Raw genomic sequence first — 27868 nt, 5'->3', positions numbered from 1 at the left:
TAAACTGGTGCCCACAGTTTCCTCATACTGTTACCAATTGGGCAATGAAAATAAACCTCAGGTAGAGAAGGGTCACCACAATACTTGAGAACATATAGTTATTATGGTGAAATAAAGTATAGCCTATATTGTTTTGAGTGTGTAAATCTGATAGGTACATGGTGGATTATTTGAATTAATTTTGGATTTTGACATTTTGAATTTAATTATCATTGGTGCACTTGGTGCCTTATTAAAAAAAAAGGAATGCTACGCCTGTGGCCCTTCCGATAGCTTAGGCCTACATAAAAAGTTATTTGTAATAGGCCTAATGTGCAAAAGCCTTCTGGCAGCTTGTTTTGCTTTAGCAATGTTATAAGGACCATTTATGTAGCCTATTTCATATTCTCTTAATATAGTATTGCCAGCATACTCAAGAGACATGTAGGTCTGCATAGTAGCCCCCTTTAAAAACATATCAAATGTAGGCTACATAGTTTGTGCCTTTTATATTCCCAGTATCTTCTGGTTGCGTTCTAGGCTAGACAATGAGACAATGAGAAATACATGTGTGGTTATTGGCTATAACATTGCTATAAAACAACGACTCTAATGGATGCCTAAGACTTTTTCACAGTAGACTACATTAAAATAATTTGCAGTTAATTGTTGCTTCTTGTGATTGTTGACTAGTGCAATTTTGTATTTAACATTTAGGCTATTGCACCGACCCTATGAACCTAAAATCCTCCAGGAAAAACGACAATAGGATTAATAACTTCTGCAATAGCGACACTTGGCGTTGAAAATAAGAAGTGAGGCTATCAGCGTCCAAATTTACAAAATAACATTCAATTGGACAGAATCAGCATTGGGGCGGGGGAAGTAGTGTGTGCCAAATCCCATTCGCTACTCCAGCCATCAGTCAGACCCCGGAATTACAATTCAAGAGCGATAGTGGCGCAAAAATGGCTGAAGATAGTATTCCCGACCTTAGCCGACCCCAGATGTATTTATTTGGTGAGGTTAATAAGCACCCTCTCTCATTCCCAATGCAAATTAATGCGCAAGCAGTCTTTTAATTTACCCGAATAGTAATTTGACTGAATATGTTGCTGTAGACACGGAGTTAGCGGGCATGGACGTCAGATTTGCTGTGGGTTAGGTGTGCAAAGTTAGCCGTTGCTAGCTGAATAGCCCTTTATTCTCTAGCTGTCTAGCTTGCACCAGCTAAGACTGATATTCAGGCAAATGATGCATGTTTTCGTAAGGGAATATCCAGAGTTACAATACGATATTTACCAGACATCTTAAATGAACGAATTTGCTAGATAATCTGTTTTCCTGTCATATTACTACAAGCGTAACATGCAGTTGTGTACAATAGTAACGTTTTAATAGCCAGTGGTACCAATGGTGGCCTGAAATGTGCTTGCTTAGGATGTTGTTTCTGCAGATATGAGCCGAGAGGCCGTATGGCTTTGATGATCAATTTGCTAATTTACTCTTCTAGCCAACGCATGACCATGCTATAGGCAGAGATGACTGTCAAGCAGGTGGTAAACAAACTAATATGAAGGCTACATCAAAGTTACGCGTTGCAAAAGTCAGGGAATTCATAATGGCTACATATTTTTTTGTCCGACAGGTTGTTCGCTTAAGGCAGATAAAAAAGAACATAAAGTGGAAGTGGATGATGATGAAGCTGAACACCAGTTGTCACTCAAAGCGGTAAGACAAGCAGTTCCTTCCTACCTGATATTGAGGGCGAAATTGGGAAATCTCAGACTTCGGAAAGTGAAAGTAGGCTCCTACTCCAACTTAACACAGGTGAATTCCCTAATTAGCAGAGCTACCTGGCTGTTTAAGTGATTGGTTGGAACAAATATGGTAGGCCTTTCACTTTCTGAAACCAGAGTTTTCCAGCTCTGCTCGAAGGCACACTGATCTGTCATGCATTGCATCCATTAAGGAAAGTCAGTGTACATGGAAGTTAAAGAGCAGAGAAAACAAAAAACTGAATAGAGCAAGGTATTGTTTTTGTAACTCCTCAACAACACATATTTTGTTTGTATTTAGTGTACAGAAAGTAGTTATCATAAATTAAAATACCTATGGAATTCTAGGTGATAACATTGATAATACTGAATAGTTTCTTACTGTAATAATCTTCTTTAACACTCAAAGCAGTGTCAGATATGCACAACATGTGCAATCCAGAGAGCCTCGCCTCCTCCCTCCACAGGGTTTTAAAGTGATCAGGTGACCTCCCTAATTGAGAAAAAAACAGGCCTACTCCTTATAAGGCTAATCAGCCAATTTGGGTACCCAGGTGCACACGCCCCTTCTTGCGCCTCCATCGCAACTACACAGACTAAATCAATCAGGGCCTGAAATCATCAAACATCACTAGCAGAAAAATAATAATAACAGAATCTATGTGCACCTAGACTCTGCCAAAGGAACAACATATAGCCTATAATGAAGAAACATACCCAATACTACCAAAATTAAGCTTCACTAGTGACAGTGTGGGTCACTCTTGTCACAGGTGGGTCTAGAATCTTTAAGTTTAGGGCAAACAGCACATGTTAAGTTGAAAGTCATCTACAGCACAACCATTCTCTGACCAGCCCTCTACTGATGCTTGTTTCCAGGTGTGTTTGGGTGCCGAGGCAGAAGATAAGTTTCACACCGTGGAGATTGAAGGGATGACGTATGAAGGGAAGTCCACAAAGTTCCCCCTAGTTGTTCTCAAACCATCTGTGTTACCGTCGGTGAGTGCCTCCACAAGCCACTACACTATGTTCCATGTCAAGAGCACAGCAACTTGATCCCCTCTGTTGCCCTTCATTTGGGATCTTGAACTAGCCTTTTAAGTTTTGATGTGCAAGGAAAAAGATTTAAAAATAAGCTTTCTCTGAAGCTTTACTCTAATGTCAATGTAGTCGTTGAAGGGGGAGAGGTCCCCAATCCCCTTCCCCTTTTTTAACATGTTAATAATATTGGCATTGTCCATCAGTAGCCATGTTAACATGGACAGTCATGCCGATTAAACTAACTGAATGAAACATTTTTGCCATCTGTTTGGTTACATTGTATTCCGATCAAATGCTTACAAGCGCTCTGGAATCTTTGCCCGTAATAGTCGTTGCTACTGTACTTTTCCTTGAGAAGCTACAGCAGGCCGTATAAATGGCTGTTCAATCGGAATAAAAAACGGAATACACCACCCCTCTCATTCCGATTAAAATAATGAGATTGACCGTTTTAATTCTGATCAATGTGTTTAAATGTGTCATTTTTATTCCGATTGAGCCATTATTGATTATTGAGCTAGGGGCAGCCGTGGCCTACTGGTTAGCACTTCGGACCTGTAACCAGTGGGTTGCCGGTTCGAACCCCGACCAGTAGGCACGGCTGAAGTGCCCTTGAGCAAGGCACCTAACCCCTCACTGCTCCCCGAGCGCCGCTGTTGATGCAGGCAGCTCACTGCGCCGGGATTAGTGTGTGCTTCACCTCACTGTGTGTACACTGTGTGCTGTGTGTGTTTCACTAATTCACGGATTGGGATAAATGCACGGGATCAAAAGAGTATATATACTTACTTACTTATACATACTTATTCTGATTTGAATCGGATTAAACGTGTCCATGGAGACCCACCTAGTGTTGTTCATTATGGGGTTGTGCTGTGCTGTTTTGTTGAGAGGAATGTTCTGTTTCAGAACAAGCACACCTGATAATTCCAGATGTGTCAGTGATGAGAAAATGGTTTGTTTTAGTCACATGCAAAACACCTGTCTCTTATCAGCTGGTCCCCATTCCTTTGTAGTTTTGCTTACCAGTGTTGAAGAGTATTCTTACCCAGCTGTGAAAAGAAACACAATGCTTCATGCTTGCCTTGACCTGACAGATTATTCCCAATGTGAGAAAAGAGAAACGCTCTGGGGCTCGGCTGCAGATCCACAAACACTCAGAGATTGACATCTGCATGTAATCAATCGCAGTTTACAACAGTCGGCAAGTTCGCACTGTTCAGCTGTAATTGTGACAGGTGTACAGCTGTCAATTAAAAGTATTCTGAGGTCGAGTGGCGTGCCACAGGCCTGCAGCTGTTGTTATTTGGTTGCCATTGCAACGTCACGCCAACAACGCCTCGCCGTGTGGAATGTTCATTGAGAATCTGAGACTGCACCTTCAAGCACATCGGGGTTACACAATCAGCCGCGTACGTGAGAAAAGATGTTTTGATTAAGTGCTCTGTCTGCTAAGGTCAGAACTGAAAAAAAGCAGAGATGGATTCACAGTTAAAAAATTATATTAATAGTTGTTTTCCCTGAACAAGGTGGAGACTCTGGCATACCTTTCAGCAAGTCATGCACTGACTGGTTATCTTTGCTTAGGACGTGTTGAGGGATGAAGATATTTAGAAATTCATAACGCAGAACTATCATCCGTGAGATGGCCATTGTAGTCCTGTGCTAATGCAGACAGGGTGTAGGTTAAGGAGAAATCGTCACAACAAATCTTATTGTTGGCACAGGGGAGGTGTTTTTGTGAGATTATTATACCTGCTAACCACCTATGTCTCATCCTCTTCCCGATCTGCAGGTGAGTTTGGGGGGGTTTGAGGTCACCCCTCCCGTGTGCTTTCGGCTGCAGTCAGGTAGCGGCCCAGTCTACATCAGTGGCCAGCATTTTGTCAGTGAGTATTACGACCCTGTCTATGGCTGTCCATAAATTGTTGTGGATATCGAATGTCCCCATTGTGTTCCCACCAGATCAAAGGCATAATATTGAAAACACGTAATTTAAGTTTGTATTTATTTCAAGCCTTATTTACATCATAATAGATGAAGGGCAAAACAAACAGTACATAATGCACACTAATGTACACTCACACAGAGATTCGCACACAGACACAAGCACAAAGCACATAGCACTGGACATACTGTACATCCTGGGACGTTAAAGTGTCACCCGCCATGCTCTACCACACCAATCTCCTCCACAAGTTGCTTTTTTAACTCATTGAGTGCCAAAAACGTAATATTACGTTTTTCCTTCCCATGCGTTGAGTGCCAAAAACATAATATTTCGTTTTTAGCTTTTTTTTTAATTACGAAACTAGACACACCTTATATGTGATTTTGGGAACTCTGTGATGAATGGAAATGAAATATATGACGATCGAAAACGCACAATCTGGACATTTTATCTGGACATTTTATCATAACTTGGTTGCCGCTTTGGGTCGAATCAGTGACGCATGCACGTCAGCTCAAAACCAGGCCATTTTCGTGGGTCTATCACTAGGTGGAAGTCTCGCCAGGTCTCGCTAGGTCAGTTCCCGGAACCTTACAGGCAATTACTTCATATTTCATGAAATACGTTCTCCATATCTCCATTTCTGCGATTTTGATGAAAACTAGCCACTGTTTAGCTTGGGATTTCTCAGGAACAGAGGCGTGTAGAAATACACGGTTTGCACCCACTGAGAGCTTAAAGTCTCACCTTTCAAACGAGCCATTGTATGTGTTCATAGCTATAACACAGAATATGCTGTGGCTGTACAAAAATCATCAACAATGGTCTAGATTGCTGGCACTCTGGAACAAAGCTTCCAAAAACAGCTTGGCATTCAATGAGTTAATAGATATCATCATAAGCATAGATATTAGAAAGCTAGATACCGCATTGGGCTTCAGAACGTACGAAAATAACGCCACCATCTTGGTGGGGGCAACAATCACTGGAGGCCAATGGAGAAACAGGTGTCTCTGACTGGAAATCAGACAGGTGTCTCTGATTGCCGGCAAGTGTTGCCCATAGACAGTAAAGGTGTTGCCCTCAGCAATATGGCGACGACGTTTACCTATGCGACCTAATAGAACATGATAAACAATGCGGTATCTAGCTTTCAAATATCTATGATCATAAGTACATGTGTTATGGGAGGCGCTGTGGCGTAACGTGCTACAGCGCCTGACCCACATACGGGCCCAAGTGCTGACGGGGACCTGGGTTCGATTCCGACACGGGTCATTTCCATCCCCATCTTTCTCTCCCACTCACTTCCTGTCAGTCTCTTCACTGTCCTGTCCATATAAAGGCAAAACCCCAAAACGTATACTAAAAAAAGTTCAAGTGTTAGTTAGACACCTTCTGTTCAAATGGTATTTTTGATGTTCTTGTGCACTTGTAGTCTGATCTGTGTGTCCAATGCTGCCTTCAGGTGTAAAAGACTCTGATGACGAAGAGGAGGAGAATAACACATCGCCAGTGAAGAGGCCCTCCATTATGCTGTCAGGAAAAGCTCCTCCGAAGGTACTTTTGACCTGAAAATGCAAATGGAGCTTTACCATACAGCTGACTTGGTCCATCTGTACATTAGATTAAATTAGATTAGATTCAACTTTATTGTCATTGTGCAGAGTACAAGTACAAAGGCAACAAAATGCAGTTTGCGTCTAACCAGAAGTGCAAAAAAGCAGAAAAGAGCAATATGATATACAAAGTATAGACAGGTGGTGCATAAACATGACAAGAAATATAGTGCAGTGTAGACAGTAGTATACAGTTGGTTTACAGAAGGTGGCTAAGAGTATTATGTATATTCCATTTATTCGTTTAACGGACGCTTTTATCCACTGTTCCCGGAGCATCTCGGGGTTAAGTGCGTTGTTCAAGGTCACAACGGTGGAGGCCGGGTATTGAACCCACAACCTTTCATTCTACTGCATGCTAGCCCAGCTCCTTAACCACTATGCTACCACTGCCCAAGGTCTGTATAAGTGACCTTGCCATAATGTTAACTGTAACCTAGTCACCCTTGTAGTGCTAACATGTTTTTTTTTTATTGCAAAAAGGGTGCAAGAACAAATGCAAGTATATAGTACAATCTATACCCAATCAAACAACAGTACATTCATTTCATCAACATTATAATAAATTAAAAATACACACGTATACATAAAATAAAAACATTTTTAAAAAATAAATAAATAGATAATTACATACAAGCGTCACACAGTTACACAATCTTAACTGAGGGGGAGGGTCATACAGATGTTAGATTGTAGACATAGTATTCAAGAAGCAGTGCATTCTTTTTATCTTTCACCATTTTTAGAGATTTTAGGAGAAATTGAAATTCTATTAAGAATACTTTCAGCTTTGGTTTGGTTTTAAGTAATCTGTGTTTGTGGATAAAAAACTTGCATAAAAGAATAAAGAAATTGGTAAGAAAGTCAGTAGCTTTGTCTTCATGGATAAAATAACCTACTCAACAAATGAGACAGATAGTCTTTCGGGTCAACCCAAAAATCAAAAACAGCGTTGCATTCATAAAAGACATGAGAAAGAGATTCTTCCATATCACTAAAGGCACATGTATTATCCATATCCATAAATGTAGATAGCAATGCATTACAAGGACAAGTGTTGTGTAAAATGTTGAAGTGTAATTCTTTAACTTTGTTGGTAAGGCAAAATGTATAAGGTAATAACCATGCCTTCTTCCAGTCTCTTTCTCCCTCTAGGAGAGCATTTCTTTTTAGCATGAAAAGCATTACGTTATTATTGTATTTTTTATCAAGGAGAGGGCAACCATCAATGGCTAGAGTAGGGTTTACTCTGACATTTGAGCTGTATGACAATTGATATTTCATTAACTGAATGATACCAGTAGGGATTGCATTGCACACTAGATTAAACTGCAACAGGTGATTTCACGGTATAAGGAATGGGTTGCATCACTTATGTTGAAGCTTCTCTGTTCATGCTGGCACTTCACTCGGCTTGTGGGTATGCTGTTGTGAACTTACCTTTGTGTCAACTCCAGCTTCAGCCAGCCGACTTGTTAGTCTTGTTCCAGCATTATTGCCAAAAGTTTTCATGCAACTGTATTTTATGTATTGTGTACTGTTTTGCATTGACCTGCTGTTGTTGAACTGTTAGGGCAGTCATTTTCTAGGAGTAAGAAGTGACACAAAGGTGATTACCGGTATGCGACTATTATAACATTTTGGCAGCAATCCATTTTTATTGTGATTTTTTTACATTGCGAGTCTGTTCAGTCATAAGAGAAATAGCATACTCCTGAATTCATCTCATTTGAATCTTCTCATTTAATTCTCTGAAAAAAACAAGCTTATTTCAACCTGTGAATACATTACCCATTGAGTGTATGGACTACTTTGTATGCTGTCCTTTACAAACCAGGCTAAGAAAAGAACAAGGTATTGTGCCATCTTGTGGAAGCAATTTGTCAGAAGAAATTTTATCCGAACAGTTGGATGTATTTAGGTCAAATTAAAATCATAGCATTAACTAAATAGGCATTGCTATTTGACACTCCTGTAGCTGTAGAAATATGTGGGTTTTTTTTCCAGTTAATTTTTTAAAATGTTGACTTATTTATCCCTTATTTACCCTGGATGTCGCATAACCTTGGGGTCAGGATACGTCCCAGAAGGCTTAGCTTGCTGAGAGTATAATATCTGTGTGTGTGTGTGTGTGTGTGTGTGTGTACTTCTTTCTACCCATAACAGAAAAAACTGAAAGTTGATTCTGATGAAGACGAAGACAGTGAGGATGATGAGGATGACAGTGAGGATGAGGATGAGTAAGATTGCAGGCTAATACTTTCCTACCTCTTTCCACGTGAAGTCTACCAAATGCTAGTTTCAGTAGTTAGGCTAATGGTCTTGCCAAGGTGCCATTTTAATTATGGTTCCTCTTGCCTCATAATTTGCATTTAGTTTTAGATTTAGATTTAGACCTGGTTGAGTCAAGTCAAGTCAACTTTATTTATATAGTGCATTTCATACACAGACGTCATTCAATGTGCTTTACATAAACACAAGCAAACAGTACAATAGCTAATAAAGGCATAGAAGGGCAATAGTAAAAGAAAAGTTTAAAAGTAAAAGAATAAAAAAATTAAAAGGGTAGCACTGTGTTTAGCTGTCTGGCTGAATAAGGGCTGGTGGGAGAGCTTTGGCAGAACACTCTAAAATGCTTGTTGATTTCCCTTTCCAGCGAAGATGATGAAGATGAGGAAGACGAAAAGCCAGTCATCAAGGCGAGTTCAATAAAATCACCTAAGAAGGTAAGGGTGAACTTATTTTTCTGATTTGTTTCAGCAATTTGTATGCCCGTGGTTCAGACATTCCAGAGTCCTCACTCCATTTTAGCCCAAAAGAAAATCAGAGGCACTCAGCCTTACTGATGTGTATGTAATTGATAAAATAAGGTTTATCTTCCAGCTGCAGAGAAGAAAGGAAAAACAAACTTCTCACATCTGCTGAGTGATGTGATTCTCTCTCTCTGTGCTGTGATTTTTTTTCAGTATTTTTTGGAACATGTTGATTGATCCACCAACAATCTGGACAAGTATGACAAAGCAGTCGTTTTTAGCATTGGCTGTTAGTTTCAGGTAGCCATTAGGTTAGCCAGCTGTTAAGCGATTAGTTCCCATGGATATATTCTACACTTTCTGGGGTGCAGCGTGTGGTAGCAACCATTAGGGGTCAGTGTGTGTCTGAGAGGTTGGATCTTTGCAAATGACAAAGGAGAGGCTGTGTGTTGCACTGAGATGGGAAATCCCAGGTAAGTGAGGCATGTGTAGGCCCCAGGTAACCTGCAAGCACTGAGCCAGTTATTAATTGAAATGAATGCTTAGGGTTGAGCCCAGAGGTGCCAGACTGTATCAGAAGCTTATGGTTCCTTATTGTTGCACAACTATGTATTGTATACATGCAACTTGCATTTTAATATCCTTTGGTACAAACAGGAGAAAATGTTTTAAAACACTGATCAGTTTAGCCATTGCCTGCACATTGCTGCTTGTCTATATATCTTCTTCATTTTTTGTACTTTCAACACATCACCTGTCATCAGTCAGACCAGTGTAGGCTGACATGTAGGTGAATCATTTTTACACCATCCTGATGAGTTTATAGCATGAAGGTGCGTCCCATTAGGGGATAAGAATGGCGTGTTCTGGACCCCATGCGCTTCCACCCCTGTTCTGTTCCCTTGGTGTTCTGAAGAAGCCATTCCACCGCCACCCCTCTCCGGTTCTCATCAAGTCCCCTAGTGCACCTGGCCTCTGTGCTTAAAGAGCATGTTTATACATCCAAGGTGTATGTGTGTGTGTGTGTGTGTGTGTGTGTGTGTGTGTGTGTGTGTGTGTGTGTGTGTTTGTTTGTGTGTGTGTGTGTGTGTGTGAATGTGTGTGTGCGCGTGCATCCAGACATGGTCATTGTGTGTGTGTGTGTGTGTGTGTGTGTGTGTGTGTGTGTGTAGCCGTGCCAGGCAAAGATCAAAGCTGGCTAGACGTGCATACCTGCTTTGTGAGCAGCCATTCTTAGCCTGAGGGGGAGATGACAGCTGAGGTTTTCTGTCACACACTGATTTACTCTGTTCATTCTTTCTCCCTCTCTCTCTCCCTCCCTCCCTCCCTCCCTCTCTCTCCTCCAGCTCTATCCTCTATCTCTTGTTCTGCCCTCCACAACCTCTCCCTCCCTCCCTCTCTCTCCTCCAGCTCTATCCTCTATCTCTTGTTCTGCCCTCCACAACCTCTCCGAGTCTTCTGTGCTCTCCATGTGTTTTCCTTTTTTTGTGTCCCAACTCCTTCCTCCCCCTTTAGCGCTCACCCTGTTCTGACCTCTCTGCACTCCTCGTGTGCTCTCTCTCTCTCCTCTCTTGTTTCTCTCTTTTCTCTTCTCTCATTCCCTTTTGTCTCTCTTCTCTCTCTCTCTCTCATTCTCTTCTCTCTCACTTTTTTTTTTCTCTTTTTTTCTTTCAATCTTTCCCTCGCTTTATCGCTCTCCTTTCTCTCCTCTCTACTCTGTTTCTACCTCTTCTCTCTCTCTCTCTCTCTCTCTCTCTTCTTTCTCTCACTCTCTTCTCTCTCTCCTCTCCCTTTCTCTATCTCTCTCCTTTCTCTCTTTTCTTCTGTTTCAACCTCTCTACTTTCTCTCCCCTCCCATCTATCTCTCTCTCTCTCCCCATCTCATTTCTCCCCATCTCCTCTCTCCCTCCCTCTCTCTCTCTCTATCTTTCTCTTTTTTCCCTAATCCCTTTCCTATGCCATTGAGATGAACAGGTTAACACTGACAGCCCACATCAATTGCTCGAGGCCATAACTAGACAGACTACAGCACATACAAATTACTGCACACTTTTATCACCCGTTTCTGACAGTTTGAGCAAAAAGATAATAAAAACGTATTGCATTTCAAAGGCGAGGCATTGTCCAATGTTAAAGCCCTTAGTTTGACAGCGCCGTTCATGTGTTGTGTTTTTGATATTGTGACAGGAGTACTGCTCAAGATGTTGAAGGAGTCTTTTGTTTTCTAGAAACATCCTAATGTTTTCAGGGTCACACACACTACTTATATCTCTAATGTCTTGCTCTCCTTCTTTTTTTCCTCTCTCCTCCTCTCTTTCTCTCTTTCATTGTTCTGTCTGTCTCCTCTCTTTCTCTCTTTCCCTCCTTTTTTTCCTCTTTCTCTCCACCTACTTTCTCTCTCCCTCTTTTCTACCTCTCTCTTTTTCTCTATCTCTCCCTCCTTTCTGTTTCTGTCTCTCTCTCTCTGTCTTTTCTCATTCCATCCGCTCCACTCTGCTCTCAGAGTAAGGGACTTCCAGAGAAGAGTCCAAAGAGCACGCTCAAACAGAACGGGCCTGCAGGAAAAGCCCAGGCGTCTAAGGTAGGCTAGCACAGACAGCACAGTCCCAATCTCTGGCTAAACTGAGCTACTAATGACGTTCATCAAAACCACAACAAAACCCACTGACCGCCTCCAACATGGCAATGCACCGTTTGTTCCCAGCTTTATAGAGGAAAGGCTCCCTCTTTATATTAAATAGCCCTTACTGCAGAGGACTTAAAAATGGACTAACCACATGCTTTGAAACTCCCCTAACAGGAGTGCTGTGCCTTCTCATGCACTAGGCATGCTCACCACTCAGAAGTGGCCTAACTTAAAGTGAAATCTTAAATATTGAACTGAAGTAAATAGTAAATCAAATCACAATCACAGTATCTGTCTAGAAAATTGCAATTAGATTTTTCCCCCCAAATGGTGCAGCAGCAGCCCTAGCGGAGACATGGGTTGCACATCCATGGAGAGCACTCAGGCCCCTAGCGGCTCTGCCAGCCGCCTGACATGGCAGCACTGTGTTTTAAACATTTGGTTGTGGCAGTGGGCCCACATGCTTAATTTACCGGGTCATTTACGGCAAGGGGCTCCAAGCGAGCTTCTTTACAGACTATTTTCTCACTCTGTGCCAGCAAGTTTAAAGTGAAAAATTGCTGTTTTGGGATTGTTTTTTGTTCCAGGGGAGCTTATATTTGGGCAAATGATGCATTTAATATATCGGCCTCTTGTTTTCCACATCAGGCATCTTTCACTGCATTAATTGAAGTACTTGGATTATGTGGTTTTGTTCAAAATATCTTAAGTTTATTATGGAGACCCACTGGCAGTAGGCCTAGTACATTATTTAGTAGCAGAGACCTAGCAGTTGAGGATAGCCGAGCGGTACAGGTCATGTTACATTATTGGAAAGATAATAAACAAATAAACATAACCTAATTTGTTACGTTATTGGGAAGATAATAAACGTAACCTAATTTGTTACGTTATTGGGAAGATGATACACATAACCTAATTTGTTACGTTATTGAGAAGATAATAAACATAACCTAATTTGTTACGTTATTGGGAAGATAATAAACGTAACCTAATTTGTTACATTATTGGGAAGATTATAAACATTACCTAATTTGTTACGTTATTGGGAAGATAATAAACATAACCTAATTTTCTGTGTGGCACCAGGACATGATCACACCACATTAAATAGGGCAACATCAAACGCAGGGGCCAAAGAGAAGTCCTATTTGTATGTATGCATATATAGAACCGCTTGAGTAGAGGAAAGCTAGCCTGACATAACCAGGCTAGCTTTTCAGAATTGGCGTGTTTCAACAGATACAGGGAAAAAATGCCTCCGCACGCAATTAGATAGACCCAACCAATCAGAGCAACGACATAGACTATGTGAATCCTATAGAGCTGGTAAGTCCCGCCCATCCGCTGAAGCCCCAGTGGACCTCTAGATTGAAAAATCGTCAATGCAAGTGAATGTAAGAAAATAATTATTTTCTAGTCCCGTTTGAATTTTGCCATGAATGTGAACATGTTGTCTGTGAATTTTTAATATAAATTTTCATGTTACGAGTTTGACAGTATATTGTATGATTCTTCGGCTAGCAGTTGTGGAAAAGACATAACGAGAAAGACTACATGTCGCCTATGTGACGTGAGCTAATCGCTAACATTAGCTGAGATGCTAGTTTTTGTAACGGCAGGAATAAACACATGGTAACAAAAATATTCGAAACATGTCTAGCTTCACTCAACACATTAACACTATGATACAGTGTGATTGTAAAGTTGTATGGTTCACTGTGTTCAAAGTCGATCTTAATAACCCTCTCCATCTCGACCAACTGAGAGCTAGCTGTCGTCTAGGGGAAACTTGTAGTCCACAAAGTGCTCTCACACAAAGTTTAACCGCATCAAACTTCTACCCGCTAAATTGTAGCATTCTTTACACGAAAATTTATATTAAAAATTCACAGACAACATATGTTTTCATGGCAAAATTCAAACGGGACCAGAAAAGAATTATTTTCTCACATTCACTTGCATTAATGATTTTTCAACCTAGAGGTCCAGCGGGGTTAGCGGAAGGGGCGGGACTTAACAGCTCTATAGGGAGAATAGCCAAAAAATCCTTCTTCTCGACAAATGCCTTAATCACTGTTAGGGCTTTGACTCCGAACTTCGTTATTCGAATATAATTCGATTATTTTAAAAATTAAAGATATTCGAACGAATTTTAGGGATCTCTTATTATTCAAACCTGTAGCCTATGGAGATAATTGTTTGTAAATGTATTTGGTTGTAAACGTTGCTTTCAATTCAGATTCCGAGGTTTTTTCACGCCTGTTGAAGTAAAATTGCGAGCTCATTAGCAAGGCTATTATTGGTCATCTGGGCTCCTGTAGGTGACGTTGGCATCCTGGCTGGTTCACGCTTAGTGAGCTTCCACATAGACATAATAGACACTTTTATTTTAAACTTAACCTTCCTCTGATTTTAATCACCTCAGTTATCGATCAAAGCAAACAGGGAAAAGAAATGGCAACACAATCATGAAAAACACTCAAATAAATAAATGTGCAGATAAGTCTGAATGAAAAGCAGCACTGGTTGAAGCCTGGAAATATTGTAAACAAAGTAACGTTAGCTTAATTTGCTAGTTTATCATAGTCTAGCACTACTGGTTAGACTGTTCAGTTTCCCCACGTGTGTTTAAGTTTTAAATGAATACTTTTTCTCCTTGGGACAGGCCCGTTTGAGTCTTGGAATACTTTTCCATTTGCATCGGGATTGAGATGATTAGAATTTAGCAGTCAATTTGAATGCAACAGTTGAACAAATTCGTGCAGCGTGCTAATGATGCTAACCGGATTTAATAGCAATTTAGCCAGTCGTCTTGCACGATTAATGTTTGGATTACATGTGCATGCTGAGGAAGGATGCGCCTGTTGAGGGAGAGAGAGAGAGAGAGTGCACGGGGCAAGGAGAGTGTGTTGAGGTAGGCCTACTTCTATCGCCTACTCTGGTAGAGTTTGACATACTACAATGCAAGATATATTTAGCCTATTTATTTATGGACAACGTAAGGCAGGAGGTGTGTGTTGCTTTTAATTATGAATGTTCTATCGAACGTATTTTTTATTGATATCGATTACATGTCTATTGCGATACATATCGCTATCGTTTTATCGCCCAGCCCTATGGTCAATAATAACAATTTTAACACACGCATAAATAATCAGCCTTTCGTGCACGTTGTCTATTGACATTGACTGATACACTGCCCTCTGGTGGACAGAACATATAGAACTTAAGTTTGATACCAATATCGGTCTTACTGAAGACAGAGAATGTCTAATAAGGGGAGAACTGCCACTCTCGGAAAACTTCCGGTTTCTGAACTGGTTGCAGTTCCTCCTGTGGTTCCACATGAGGGTGCTCGTCCACGAGAGCAGAATGCATGGAGGTCTATGGAGCTGTAGCCCTCAAAATCCACTTTTCTCGGGTTATAATTGTTTTTCAAGTAATTTGAATATTGTATTCGAAAGGGGAGGTAAAGAAAATACACTTGGTTGAGTATTATATTTTTTAAAGTCACTTAATTGTTCTAAAAAGCCTTTCAAACGTGTCAATGATGTCATTCATTAGCACAATGCTAGCGTGTTATGGGCAACAACGACCCAACCTGTAAGAAATCAAAAGGATATAAGTACTCGTTCATTTAACTTTTGACCTATAACCCATGTTGAAGTTATACAAACTACAATCAAAGCTGAGATTTGTCAACGACAATCAGGTGAAAGAGACAAATTTAGCCGTCTAGCTGCATTGACTCATTCTGCACTCATGGCGATCGCCCCCAGTGGAACTCTGGTGGAACTGCAACCAAACCACAATGGGACCTAATACCGAGTGGCCAGGCTCTCTGTAGACGGGTTCTGCTGAAGACATTTAATGGTTAAAATATTATTAATACATATTCGAATATATTCAAATTTTAATATTAATAAACAAACGAACTTCGATTTTTGGGCAAAAGTCAAAGCCCTAATCACTGTTTTCTTTTTGTTTGTTTTTTTGAAGTTGTGTTGTCAATATATTGTACAAGAGACGGCATAGAGAAATCTAAACATCTAGCTTTTTGTTGTGACAAAATCAACTCAAGCGCTGTCAGGTGATGTGAATAACTAGGCACCATCATTCATCTGTCCATCATCGTGTCAAGCCTGCCCAGGTGATTTGATTGATGCAAACAGCTCTGGTTCCGGCTTGTCAGTAGAGGGACTCCACACTGAATTTCCCGAACTCAAATTTTGTGGGCGGGGTAAAGCCTTTGTTGGTAGAATGGTATATTAATTTCGGTTGAGTCATTGAATTTGTGTTATCTGAGCCAGACATAACAAGGGGAATTTTGGTATGTGCTTTGATGACTAGCACACGTGTCACTCCTTTGATCCAAGTCCAACACATCATTTCATATGCTTAAAATATTTAAACTGCTGGCAATAAATTGTTATTGCGAAAGATGCCATGTTGGATTGATGATGGCTCATCACATTTCAAGCATCCAACGTTTTATCATAGCCATGAACTTCACAATTGTCAGCATATACAGACCTAGTAAACATGCCTGAAAGCAAGATGCATAGTATATGTATTCATGAAGACTGCAGTGCAAAGGTCAATAGAGACTAGCAATGATGCCTACTGTCATTGTCCTGAGGAAAGTGATTGTCCACCCACTTCCTAAATTGACCAATGTTATGCTGTCACACTATGCAGAGATTAGTTCAGACATGCCTGTCAGACATTGAAAACCAAGAAACGATAAAATGCCTGAAATGGCCACTTTTTTGATCAGACACACCCAAATGAGGCACACATCTCAGTGTATATGTGTGTATTGTTGTTGTTTTCACCTTAATCAATGATTCTCAATTAAATGAAATTATTCTTTTTTTGAACCCATCCATCAAACAAAACCATAAATTCTCTGATGTGTATGTGTGTGTCAGAGAGAGAGAGAAGAGACATCACCTAGAGGAGGGACCCCCCCCCCCCCCCCCCACTACACCTCTGTCAGTAGCGTGCCAGTAGAGCTCTTAACCTGCCCGTGGATCCACAACTATTCCATGAATTTGGTAAGAAATTGCGTGGGCCGAAGGGAGTGTGCCTTAATTGTAGTTACGGTCTCCAGGACAACAGGAGCTACCACAGGGGGTAGAGATGGGCCTAAGCCTCACCCCTGTTTAGATAATCACGCTTGACCCCCCTTCAGTTTAGGGTTAAACTTAAGACCTCTCACCCACCTTCCCGTTAAAGCTGGGACACCACAGTTTTGCCCCCCCCCCTCCTCTGAGTATCACACTGCCGTCATGTGCATTCATACAGTATTGCACTATTCATAAAGTACAGGCATTTGTTTTAATTATTTTCTCTCTTTTCTTTGCATCTCTACACAGTCTCCACAGTGGTGCTTAAAAACTGTGAATCTCATAGAAATGCATAAATATATTCATAAATAAATAGAGATATGCAGATGTATGCCCTAAGAAAAGCTGAGTATCAAACAGATGAAGTTACCTATTCCTCAATGGATGAAATAAACCATTATTAAATTGCCAAAATGTCATTTGGTGGACTTTCAGTACTTTTGTGGTCAGAATTGTCTTTTTTAAGCCGTCCAACCTTCCTTCGCCAAGGAAGTCAGACAGTCTTCTACAAAAACATTTGGCCCAATGCAGAATCCATATTTCTGTCAACGGTAGCAGGATGCCTTGGTCCTGAGGCAGAAAACCAGTTAAAAACCATCATATTATTATAGCCTTGTTTTATTGTTGGGGTGGGGAGCTTTTGTTGGAAGGTTTCTTGTTGTTTTCACCTAAATCAATGATTCTCAATTAAATTAAATTATTCTTTTTTTTAACCCATCCATCAAACAAAACCATAAATTCTCTGATTCCTCTAGTTGGACTACAACTGTAGACAACGCAATGTCCTTAGAGAGAAATTACTGTTTTGATACATGGGAATATACATATTGATATGCATAGCAATCTGTGTTCAGTTTTTTATTGATACAGGATCGATGGCACTCCATTACTGATAGAACTATACATTTTACATGTAGGCAATTCTGCTGTAATTGTGCAGTAAAATGTCAGGATATCTGTCTCTGAAGTGAACATCAAATAACATGAAGCACACAAGGCCATTTATTAAAACATTATATGTTTTGAAATGACTGTGTTAAAGCCTGGATTTAAATCAAACAGAAATCGGATGGCATAACTATATTACTTATCTCTCTCTCTCTCTCTCTCTCTCTCTCTCTCTCTCTCTCTCTCTCTCTCTCTCTCTTTCTCTCCTTTCTGTCTCTCGTGCACACACACACGTCTCACACACACATACACAGAGCACAGACCTGCACACCTACCTGCTGCTTTTCCCTCAGGTGGAATGTGCAAACAACATACACACCCCACTTCTTGGTGCACAAATGACAATTCACTTGACCCAGTGATGCCAGGCCATGTTAGTATGTTATTAGACACAGGAGCACTTGTCGTGAGGAGAACTATTTACCTAATGTGTGTGAAGAAGCCTGGGGCTTTGTGTATGTGTGTGTGTGTGTCTGTGTGTGTGTGTGTGTGTCTGTCTGTGTGTGTGTGTGAGAGACAGAGAGAGAGAGCGCCACTGTGCTTGTGTGTGTGCACACGAGCAGGGCTAATTCCCTAATTACTGCATTTAGACTTAACAGTAGTGGTTAAAAAACAAAAAAAAAGAAGTTAGGTGTGTGAAATGGGATTACACTCCTTCCAGTCACACACACACAGACACAGAGAGAAGCTCAATCCCCCCTCTGTGACATGATGGTGAAAGACTCTTTCCTAAAATTCTCCGCATCCCTCCACCCCACCCCTTCCCCTAAAGCCCCCTAAAGCCCTCACCTCTTGCCCCTGCCCCCTCCCATTTGCCCCGGCCCCTCCTCAGCTTCCTGCTGGCACCTCGCCTCATGACCCGCGTGTGTGTTTGAAGTGTGTGAAGCCCCCAGGACGGAGGAAGCGGCTTCATGTTCAGGTGGCTGGTGATTATGGGATGTCAGATGCAGTCCTCCCCTATCTCTCTCTCTCTCTCTCTCTCTCTTATTCTTTTTCACTCTTTCTCTCCCTCTTTCTCCCTTTCTTTTCACTCTTTCCCTCTCCTTTTCTTTCTCTCCCTCTCTTTTTACCTCTGTCCCCCTCTTTCTCTCTCTCCCTCTCTCTTTCGCCCTCTCTTTTCACTCTTTCCCTCTCTTTTTCCTTTCTCCCTCTCATTTCCCTCTGTCTCCCTCTCATTTCCCTCTGTCTCCCTCTCTTTCTCTCCCTCTCCCTCTCTTTTTCATTCTTTCCCTCTCCCTCTTTCTCTCGTTTTCCCTCTTTTTCCCTCTCTTTCTTTCTCTCCCCCTCTCCCTCTCTCTCGTTCGCTGGTGCACAGCTGATAAGTGGTGGAAGGATAACTCACCGCATATCACCTGCCCCCCCCCCCCCCCCATCTACAAATTAGAGGCCTATATGTCTGCCAGAAGTGGACTATAAACTGTACTGCAAAAGGAAAAGCGTCTGAGATGACTGACGACGTGTGGCTGTAGGTGAGCTGTAAAGTTGTTAGCCTCCCAGACCCAAAGGTCACCTTGTAACGCATCAATCTCAGCTTGTGTCATGTGATTGACAGCTCTACTTCAACATCCTTAATGCCTAAAAGCAGAGGGATTTCAAATGAATTGTCTGGTCTGGGAATTAAAATTTGGCCTTTGTTTGTTGGTGGTGGTGGTGGTGGTGGTGGTGGGGGGGGGGGGGGTTGATAGGTGAAGGACAACTACAGTATGGCTCCTACAAAACAACGGCAGGAAGAGTCCTTCATGTCATAGAGGGCAAGTCAAAGTGGCATTGAGAGGGTGTGTTAAAAGAGCGTATCGGAGCCGGGCGATTACATCAAATGATGGCGTGCAAGTGATTAAGTCCTGTGTCCTGTGGCATCTGTAATCAGTGTCTGGTGCAGATTAAAAAGCTCGCTGTGCGCTGTCTGTTTATCAGCTGTCTCAGGCCCACAGCTGTCCTCCGCTCCAGAAAGACGCCCAGTAATAATAAATACACAGGACAGCACTCGCTGGCGCGCTGCCAGCAGCATGTGTGCTCTCTTAGCCTGAGAGGTGTGTGTGTGTGCGTGTGCGTGCATGCGTGCGTGCGTGTGTGTGTGTGTGTATGTGTGTGTCCTTTAATTTGATACCTTTTGATGTCTGAGATGAACGCCAATTTCTGAAGAAGAAGGAGAGAGAGAGAGAGAGGGGATTATTGCATTCTCAAGGACTAAATGGAAGAGGTCTATGCCAGCCCCTCTCCTTTTTTTTTCTCTTTTTTGTGTGTCAGTTGTTTTGTGTTTTTATGGTGACTTGAAACATCTATTTAGTGTTTTTTTTCTTCTTTCTTTTCTGCACAGCGTACTTCTTTGTGACTTGAACCATTTGCCCTAATGCTCTTTACCAAACATTTTCCTTTTTGCTGCTTTAATAGAACCAAAATCCGCTGTAATTGTGAGGTGGCTTGGCTCTCGTGAGAGCGGTCAATGGAGCCGCCCCGGCAATGTACGGTCCACCAGTACACACTCCCAAGCACAGGTGCGAAAAAGGACATCTGTTGTCTTGTAGGAGGATTATGCAGAAAAGGGCACACACACTGGAGCCATTACGCTTCATTCTTCCCATGTGGAGCATGTTAACATAGTGAAATGTTAGGGTCTCCCATTCTTCCCAACGACCTGCGAAAATCCCACTGTCGGTCCCCTTGTTCTCTTCCTGTGACCGTCCCTCCGTCTCTCTCTGTCTGTCTGTCTGTCTCTCTTTCCATGTGTCCCTCCCTGTGTCTCTGTTCCCCCATCTCTGTCTCTCTTCCTGTCTGTCTGTATTTCTCTCTTTCCTTCTCCCTCTCTCTGTCTTCTCTTTCTCTCTCTTTCTCCCCCCCTCTCCCTCTCCTTCTCTCTCTCTTTCTCCCCCCCCCTCTTTCTCCCTCTCTCCCTCCCTCTCTCTCTCTCTGTTAACAACGTGGCTCAGTCATCAATGAAACCCTGCAATCACAATGGATTCCAGGCTGGTGTGCGTGTAGGGACAGGCCGCTGCTTGTGTAACGCATAGCGCCGGTGCCGGCACAGGGCTTGTGTGTGTTTGCGTGCGTGTGTGTATGTGTGTGTGTGTGTGTGTGTGACGTGTGTTGTTGTTTTTGTTTTTGTTGTTGACACACCTGTGCCCACCATGCCCAGTGACGCAGCGGCCTCTCTTCTGCTGCCACGCTCTCACAGACATTAGACCCGCTCAGAGCTGCCCTGGGTCACCCACGATTCTTACATTTATTCATTTTCTTTTTTCATTTTTATCCAAAGTGGAGTGGATTCTCCAGTAATGTTTCTCTCCTCTATTGGAGTAATGTCTGTTGAGAGAGTCACCATTTCCTCTCTGTGGGCTTGATGAAGTCTGCAGACTGACTATGTGTGTTGTTTTATTGGGTAGTATAACCAGCCTTGAAGCTCTTAAGGTGCATTGATATCCCTTACATAATCTAGTCCAATGTGTATTAATAATGCCACCCATTTTTGGTTTTAGACTCTTGAAACGCACCCCCCCCCCCCCCTTCCATTATCACCTGGCAAACCAGTCCTCCTTCCTCTCCCTGTTGCTTAGTGCAGTGAGGAGTTTGGGCTTGCCCTCTCATGCGCAGCGACTGCAAAAGCATCTTTTGCAGCCCACCAGATTGGCTCCAAATGGTACCAAAGGTGGCGTCATTTGGAGGAAGAATCTACGTTTCTGTTTTCCAACTATCTTGGTCATGTTAGGCAAACTGGCCCACACACACACCCACATACGTATATACATACAATGTATATACATACAATACAACAATGCAGGCTAAATAGGTCATCTCTCTGCTGCTCCCATCCTGGTCGACACTCACATGCTGATGACTGTACACACACACACTATCACACACCCACACACACCTACATACGTATACATACAATAAACTGCAGTAAATGACGGTGCGTGTGTGTAAGGTATTAGAGGTGAGTTACGATGCTTTTGGGTGCCTTTGATGCCCACACACACATGCAGTAAACTGTGTGTGTGTGTAATATATGAGAGATGAGTTACAATGCTTTGGCTGTCATTGGTGCCTACAGTACACATAGACTTACACATACTCACACATCCCTCTACCCACACGCACACCTCCATCCATCCATTGACCCTGTTCTAATGAGTTACGATGCTTTGGCTGTCGTTGGTGCAGGCGCCGGGAGGAGGCAAAGATAAGACAGGGCCCAGCACATCCTCCAAGGGCCTCAGTCTGGCCGACGTCAAGAGCAAGCTGACCGCTGCCGTCAAAGAGGTGAGGCCCCTGCTACAGCATCAGCGCCTCTTCTTTATATGTGTCCAGAAACACTGAAGTGTCTGGGCTCAGGCTCGCCTTATACTAGCGCTTTATGAATAAATAGCCACTTTACATGGACGCTTTAAATCCTATTAGAAACAGAATAACGGCTCAATTAAAAATGATCATATAAACACCTCAATCGGAATAAAAATGGCTGATTCCAATCAGAATGGAAGAGGTGGTGTAATTCGTTCCTATTCCGATTGAGCAACCATGTATATGGTCAATCGGATTGCCTGCTGTATCTTCTCAAAGAAAAGTAGGCATCAACCTTTTATTCCGATTAAAGACTCTAAAGCGCTTGAGAGCACCTGATCGGAATAGAATGCACCCCATGTAAACAAACAGCACACATTTGTAATTTTGAATCGGAATGACAAAAAAACTGTCCATGTAAACGTGGCTAATGAATAAATAAACCTTGTACTTGTACTATTCCCCTCACAAAACCAGCACCTAAGCTTACTGTGGTTCTCACAGTGTTTTCATTCAATTTCAGGATTACTCTTACACACAATATTTGTGCTTGTTTATATTTATGTATTTATATTAATGTAGCAATATATCTATTTTTATGTTTCTCTCGCTCTCACTCTTTCTCTCCACACATGAATACACACACAGTTTTATTGTATCTGATTGAATCATCATTATATTGGGTCCATCAGGAGACTCCTTCCCTGAGGTTTGTGGGTGTGTGTGAGAGAGAGAGCGAGAGAGAGAGAGAGATAGCGAGAGAGCAGGCATAGGGGCAGCCGTGTGTCGGAGCGCTGTTAGAACCACACGCCCCGGAGCTGTTATCCCGGGCAGCCATTACGTCAGGCCAGAGGATTAGATTGCCTTCCTGACTCGGGCGCATCACTTCCTCCATTGATTGACCGCACACGTTGATCGTCACATTCTTCTTGCGCCGCCGGGCCCCACGCCCGTCAAACGTGCGCGCTGATAATTGTCCTGCTGTTGGGGAAGGATTTATTGACTAAGCGTATTCTAATGGTACACAAGTCTTAGCAGAGGGGGGGGGGGGGATTTGCTGGTTGACTAAACCATAGATGCTCTTGGCAATTAGCAAGGACGTGAGTGTCCTCCCAGCCAGATGCATGTGATTATGTGGAAAGACGATGTTAATGCATAATTTAACGCCACGGCCAATGACCCGACCCCCCTGCCCGGCGGCCTGTCTCTCCAGCGCGGTCTGTGAGCACGTGGGCTCGACCGGTCCGGGTGACCAGCGCCACTCTCACTGTTTTTCCTCCTCCTCCTCCTCCTCCTACCAGGGCAAATCCCTCCCAAAGACGGAGCAGAAGTTTGAGAATTACGCCAAATTTTCCTTCAGGATCACAGACAAGCAAGTGAGTATTAATCGTTCTTATCAAGAATTTGTTTTGCGGGTTATTACCTCCACCAAGATCTCAATGTTCTTCTTGGATGGAAGAATCTACCCATCCGTGCCTACTGGGACATGGCCATGCAGGAATGCACGCTGAGCTGGCCGTTCTGCTGGCCTCACACTGAGGTTGGGTGGACTGGAGAGAGAGTTGGGCTATCCCAGTCCAACAGCCCTCTTTCTCTCCCTCCCTCCCTCTCTCTGTCTGTCTGTCTCTGTCTACTGTGTATGTGAGAGAGAGAGAGAGAGTGAGTCAGCTTGTAAGTGCGTAATATTGTGCTATGTGTGTTATTGTGTATATGTGTGTGTGTGAGTAAGTGTGTATGTGATAAGAGTGTGTTTGTGTGTCTGAGAGAGACAGAGAGAGAGACGGGGGGGAGGGAGTGTGTGTGTGCGTGTGCACGGCTACAGGCTGTAGTAAAGAGCTGGCCGTGAAAGTGGACGGTGAAACATGGCTGTGCTGCTGGCCAGAGGTTCTTTGTGAGGTGAAGGCGGTGGGTGGCGCTGCAGTGCGGTTGTAGGTGGGGTTGGCGTAGAGTAGAGTGGAGCTGGGTGGAGCTGCCAAGGCAAACCTCTCCCCTCCTGATTTACGGGCGCAAAGTGTCTCTTGTTGCTCTAATGAGGGGACTGGTGGTATGCGTATGGTACCGGGCGCTCTGGGAAGGTTCAAGGACACGCTGACCCGGCTGGACTCTTCATCCGTACGGATCCAGAGATGAGACAGGTCACAATACTGCCCTCCTTCCAACACTGCTCACTCCAAGGCTGCATGCAATTCATAACTCTGCAGAATCATATTCTGTCTCACTTTCTGTTCGCCAAAACTGACTTTGAAATGAAATCACGTTGCCATATACACTGGCACAGAGTGATACGTGATGGTGCACACATCTCTTGATGGGAACACTCCAGGTGGAGTGTTCAGGTTCACGATGTTGGCCAATGCTTTTACGGTGCAGGCGACTTTGATGAGTGGCTTGCCATACAGCATGGGACAGGACAAAGGCAGAGAAGGAAAATGGCTGTGTGTTTTGGTCTTAGACGTAGACATACCGTAAAGCAGGAAGAGTGATGGCCAGTATTTACGGAGGAATCTCGGTATAAACCGAAGCAGCCTTCTCCAAATAGGAATGCTCGGGTCAAATGAGCAAAATCCCTCTTTTAAAAAGCTGCTTGCACTAAGCCTCTCATTAGTTTGCTCTAGCAGTTGAAAATGATTTAGCGTGTGTGTGCATGTGCGTGTGCATGTGTGTGTAGGCTGGTGCTTCCTATCTAACATTCAGTCCATGTGCATGTGTTTCCTCCTCTGGATGTGTGTTTGTGTGTGTGTGTGTTAATAAGTTAAAAGTTAAAAACATCACACTTTGCCCAGTTTTTTGTGTGTGCTGAGGTGGCGTGCAGTGGTCACTTTTGCAGGTGAGCGTGTGTTTCCCTGCCGGGGTCTGTTTTTGTTGATCATAGTGCAGAGAAGGGAGGAGAAAAAAACATCTCTGGAACCACTTTGGTCCAAAAACTAAGCAGAGACGTAAGACATGTTTCTGTCAGGCCCAAGCACTAGTCATACATTCTGGTATGTACAATTAGACCCCCTCCCCTGCCGCCTTTCCTCCCTCCCTCCCTCTCTCTCTGTCTTTCTCTCTCTCTCTCTCTCCCTCTTTCTCTCTTGCTCTCTATCTGTCTCCCTTTCTGTTTCTCTCTCTCTCTACCCTTCATCCCTTCTTTCCTACCTCCACCCAACTTGCCTTTCACTGTTCCTCAGGCAACAAGCAATGTGGATCTTTTTAACCCAACTGACTCATACATCTCTAATTATAAAGCATCCTAATGACCTTCTGCATTTCAGTCGCTCTTCCTGTCTTCCTCTGACTCACTCTTTTGTCCCTCTCCCTCCCTCTCTCTCTCTCTCTCTCTCTCTCTCTCCACCCCTCCTTACCCCATCCCCCCGCTATCTCTCATTCTTTCGTCTTTTTTCAGGTGGTGAAAGACCTCTGGAAGTTCTTACAGACGCTGAAACCGGATAAAAAATAATTATCCGCTGTGCCGCCGTTGCCCTGTCATTTACTGTAACTGTCCCACCCCGTGCGATTCTATGTCCCTCAACGCTCTACGAAGACCTGGACAGAGGTGTGTGTCCTCACTCAGCAATGTGTGACGGGCTCACACACCACACCACGACTTCTGACTCTCACTAGTCTCATACCGTCCACTGCGTGAGTTATTGACAGTGCAAGGAATCAGTGGACGTGAAGTAGCCACGTAATCTGGATTATTGCTGTTACATGGACGCTTTCAAGACAGTCGCTTAGGATCCCAACCCTAATCTTTGAGTCTGACTCTGCCCCCTAAAGTGCTGTGTAAGGAATTAATAACGATACAAAATCTTATTGCTACAGTACTGCAACTGTAATAGAGGGGGGAAAACACTGCTCTTTTAAAAAAAAAAAGTTAATTTAGAGTAACAGGATTAACATTAAATGTATTTCTTTATTTTGTTTCTGCTATTGGATTTGGTTAACCTAAGTAGTGTATAGGCTAATGTTCCAGCTTTCAAGTGTATTTTTGTATGTGCTGCTTTGGCAGCAAACTCATTACCGCAGACAATTGCTTACTGTAACTGGCATAACTCCTTGCACTTACCACAGAGTAGAAAAAAAAGACTTCACACCCTAAGTGGAAGTGTGGGCTCTATGAAGAAACATGTGATGGCTGATTTGATTCTTTGACAGTGCAAGGGTAAGAAACGTCCCAGGTCTATTTCTGTCAGTTTGATACAATCTTCAAATCCCTCTGACGGATATTGCACAGTCACTGTGCAAAATGATCCCTGTGAGTGTGTTTATAGTCAACAGGTTTTCCGTCCTCTGAATAGACATAGATATTATTGTCTAGCAATAGACAGCTAATTAGGTAGAGCCTTTGTAGTTCCAAAAACAAATCCAGAATATTCCTTTTAGCAAATGGTCTAGACCCCCCCCCCCAACCCCCAACCCCTTTCCCTTTCCCACTCTACACACCTGTGAAAAACTTTCGCAATGGCAGCTTTGGCAGGGCCAGTTGTGAGGTCCATCCCTCTGCACCTAAAGGTTCCGTCTCCCAGTGAAGATTCCGTCTCTGTTTGAGCCAAGGGTTCCGTCTGGCCCTGCCGATTCCGTCTGACTTCACTTCCAGCCCATTCCCAATCCCATTCCCGTTCCCGTCCCCTCAGGCTCACCCCAGCAGCTCCGAGACGCACAACCCTGAGCAGCTGGAGCACTTTTAATGCGTCGGCCAGAGAATGGCACGTGGCCAGGGAGCGCTGACATGGGGAAAGACCCCTCTCATAACTCACATCCAACGCAAAAGGGCTCCGCTGAAACCAAGCAGAGGGTGCAGAGTTGAAAAGAAAACAAAAAACAGCTTTTCATCTGGTTTGGCCATGTACAACAGTTTGGGTTTATTGTGAAAGCTTGTGTTAATTCTGGGCTTTTGGAAGATTTTTTTTTTTTTTTTTGTAACATTTGCTTGGAATATGTCATTCTCTGTTGCTTCATTTTTGCTTTAACAAGCATTTTTGCTTTTGATTTCTTTCATGTTATTGAACTTTGTAATAGATTTGTGCTCTATCAATGCTTATAACGGACATTATAGATTCCCATGAAATCTGAGTTTTGAAATTTGTCATGGTAAAGGGACAGTGAAATGATATAATGATGATGCTTGTGTTTATGTTGTTGTTTGTTTTGTCATTTGTTTTGACTTCTTTCAACTCTGTTATACATCAGTTCAGGAAAGATGTTCAGTTCAGCTCAGATTTGGATTCAGATGTTGTAGATGTTTGATACCTAACAATAGCTTTATAGAATAGAATATGATCTTGTCAGGGTATACTTTCCCCCTGAAATGTCCTGCAATGGTTAAATGTGACTTAGATGTACCTGCTGAAGTCGAAGCCACCCCAGTCCTTCTGGAAATATCTAAGCAATCACAGTGTCCACTCTCTCTGGACATCCCAAAGGGGGAGGATTGGGAATGCTGGTTGTCTTGTTAATGCTTGGCTTGTTCCGCAAACTTTTTTTTTTTTTTTTCAAATAATTTCAGTATACATAAATAAAAGGTAATGATTCTGATTGGCTTTTCTTCTTTTTTAAAGTGTGTGTGAATTGACGCGTTTGTCACAAAGGTTCTTTTCATTAGGGGGAAAAGGCCATTTGGCAGCACAGGCGACTCTTAGAGAGCAGTCATATGTTGAACACATCACTCAGCCTCCCAACAGTAACCCCATTCACGATTTTGATGGATCCGTATAGCGTCGTAGATTACTTCCTTAATGTGCTTTGATTGCTATAACAGGTAGATGGCTAAACATGTGCTCT

At 42.8% G+C, this 27868-nt stretch overlaps 1 protein-coding gene across 4 annotated transcripts; it reads left to right on the top strand.

The window, feature by feature from the left end:
• The first annotated feature begins 923 nt into the window (after positions 1-923).
• npm1b (nucleophosmin 1b) lies at positions 924-27622 on the top strand. Of its 4 annotated transcripts, XM_076287518.1 has the most exons (11): positions 924-999; positions 1628-1710; positions 2637-2756; positions 4594-4687; positions 6218-6309; positions 8535-8608; positions 9025-9094; positions 11625-11702; positions 21986-22084; positions 23407-23481; positions 25491-27622. In XM_076287518.1, exons 1-11 carry the CDS (start codon positions 948-950, stop codon positions 25542-25544), a joined length of 891 nt encoding a protein of 296 aa, XP_076143633.1. In that variant the 5' UTR covers positions 924-947; the 3' UTR covers positions 25545-27622. The 4 variants fall into 4 exon arrangements, with proteins under 4 accessions (XP_076143633.1, XP_076143635.1, XP_076143634.1 ...); XM_076287520.1 differs by lacking the exon at positions 11625-11702; XM_076287519.1 differs by lacking the exon at positions 23407-23481.
• Positions 27623-27868: the final 246 nt, after the last annotated feature.

The sequence above is a fragment of the Alosa pseudoharengus genome, unplaced genomic scaffold (genome assembly GCF_046254945.1).
Source record: "Alosa pseudoharengus isolate Yale_2024_CS ecotype anadromous, Long Island Sound unplaced genomic scaffold, YU_APseudo_1.1 YU_APseudo_1.1_scf_16, whole genome shotgun sequence".
NCBI classification, from domain to species: Eukaryota; Metazoa; Chordata; class Actinopteri; order Clupeiformes; family Clupeidae; genus Alosa; species Alosa pseudoharengus.
This window is presented reverse-complemented; position numbering and strand designations above follow the sequence as displayed.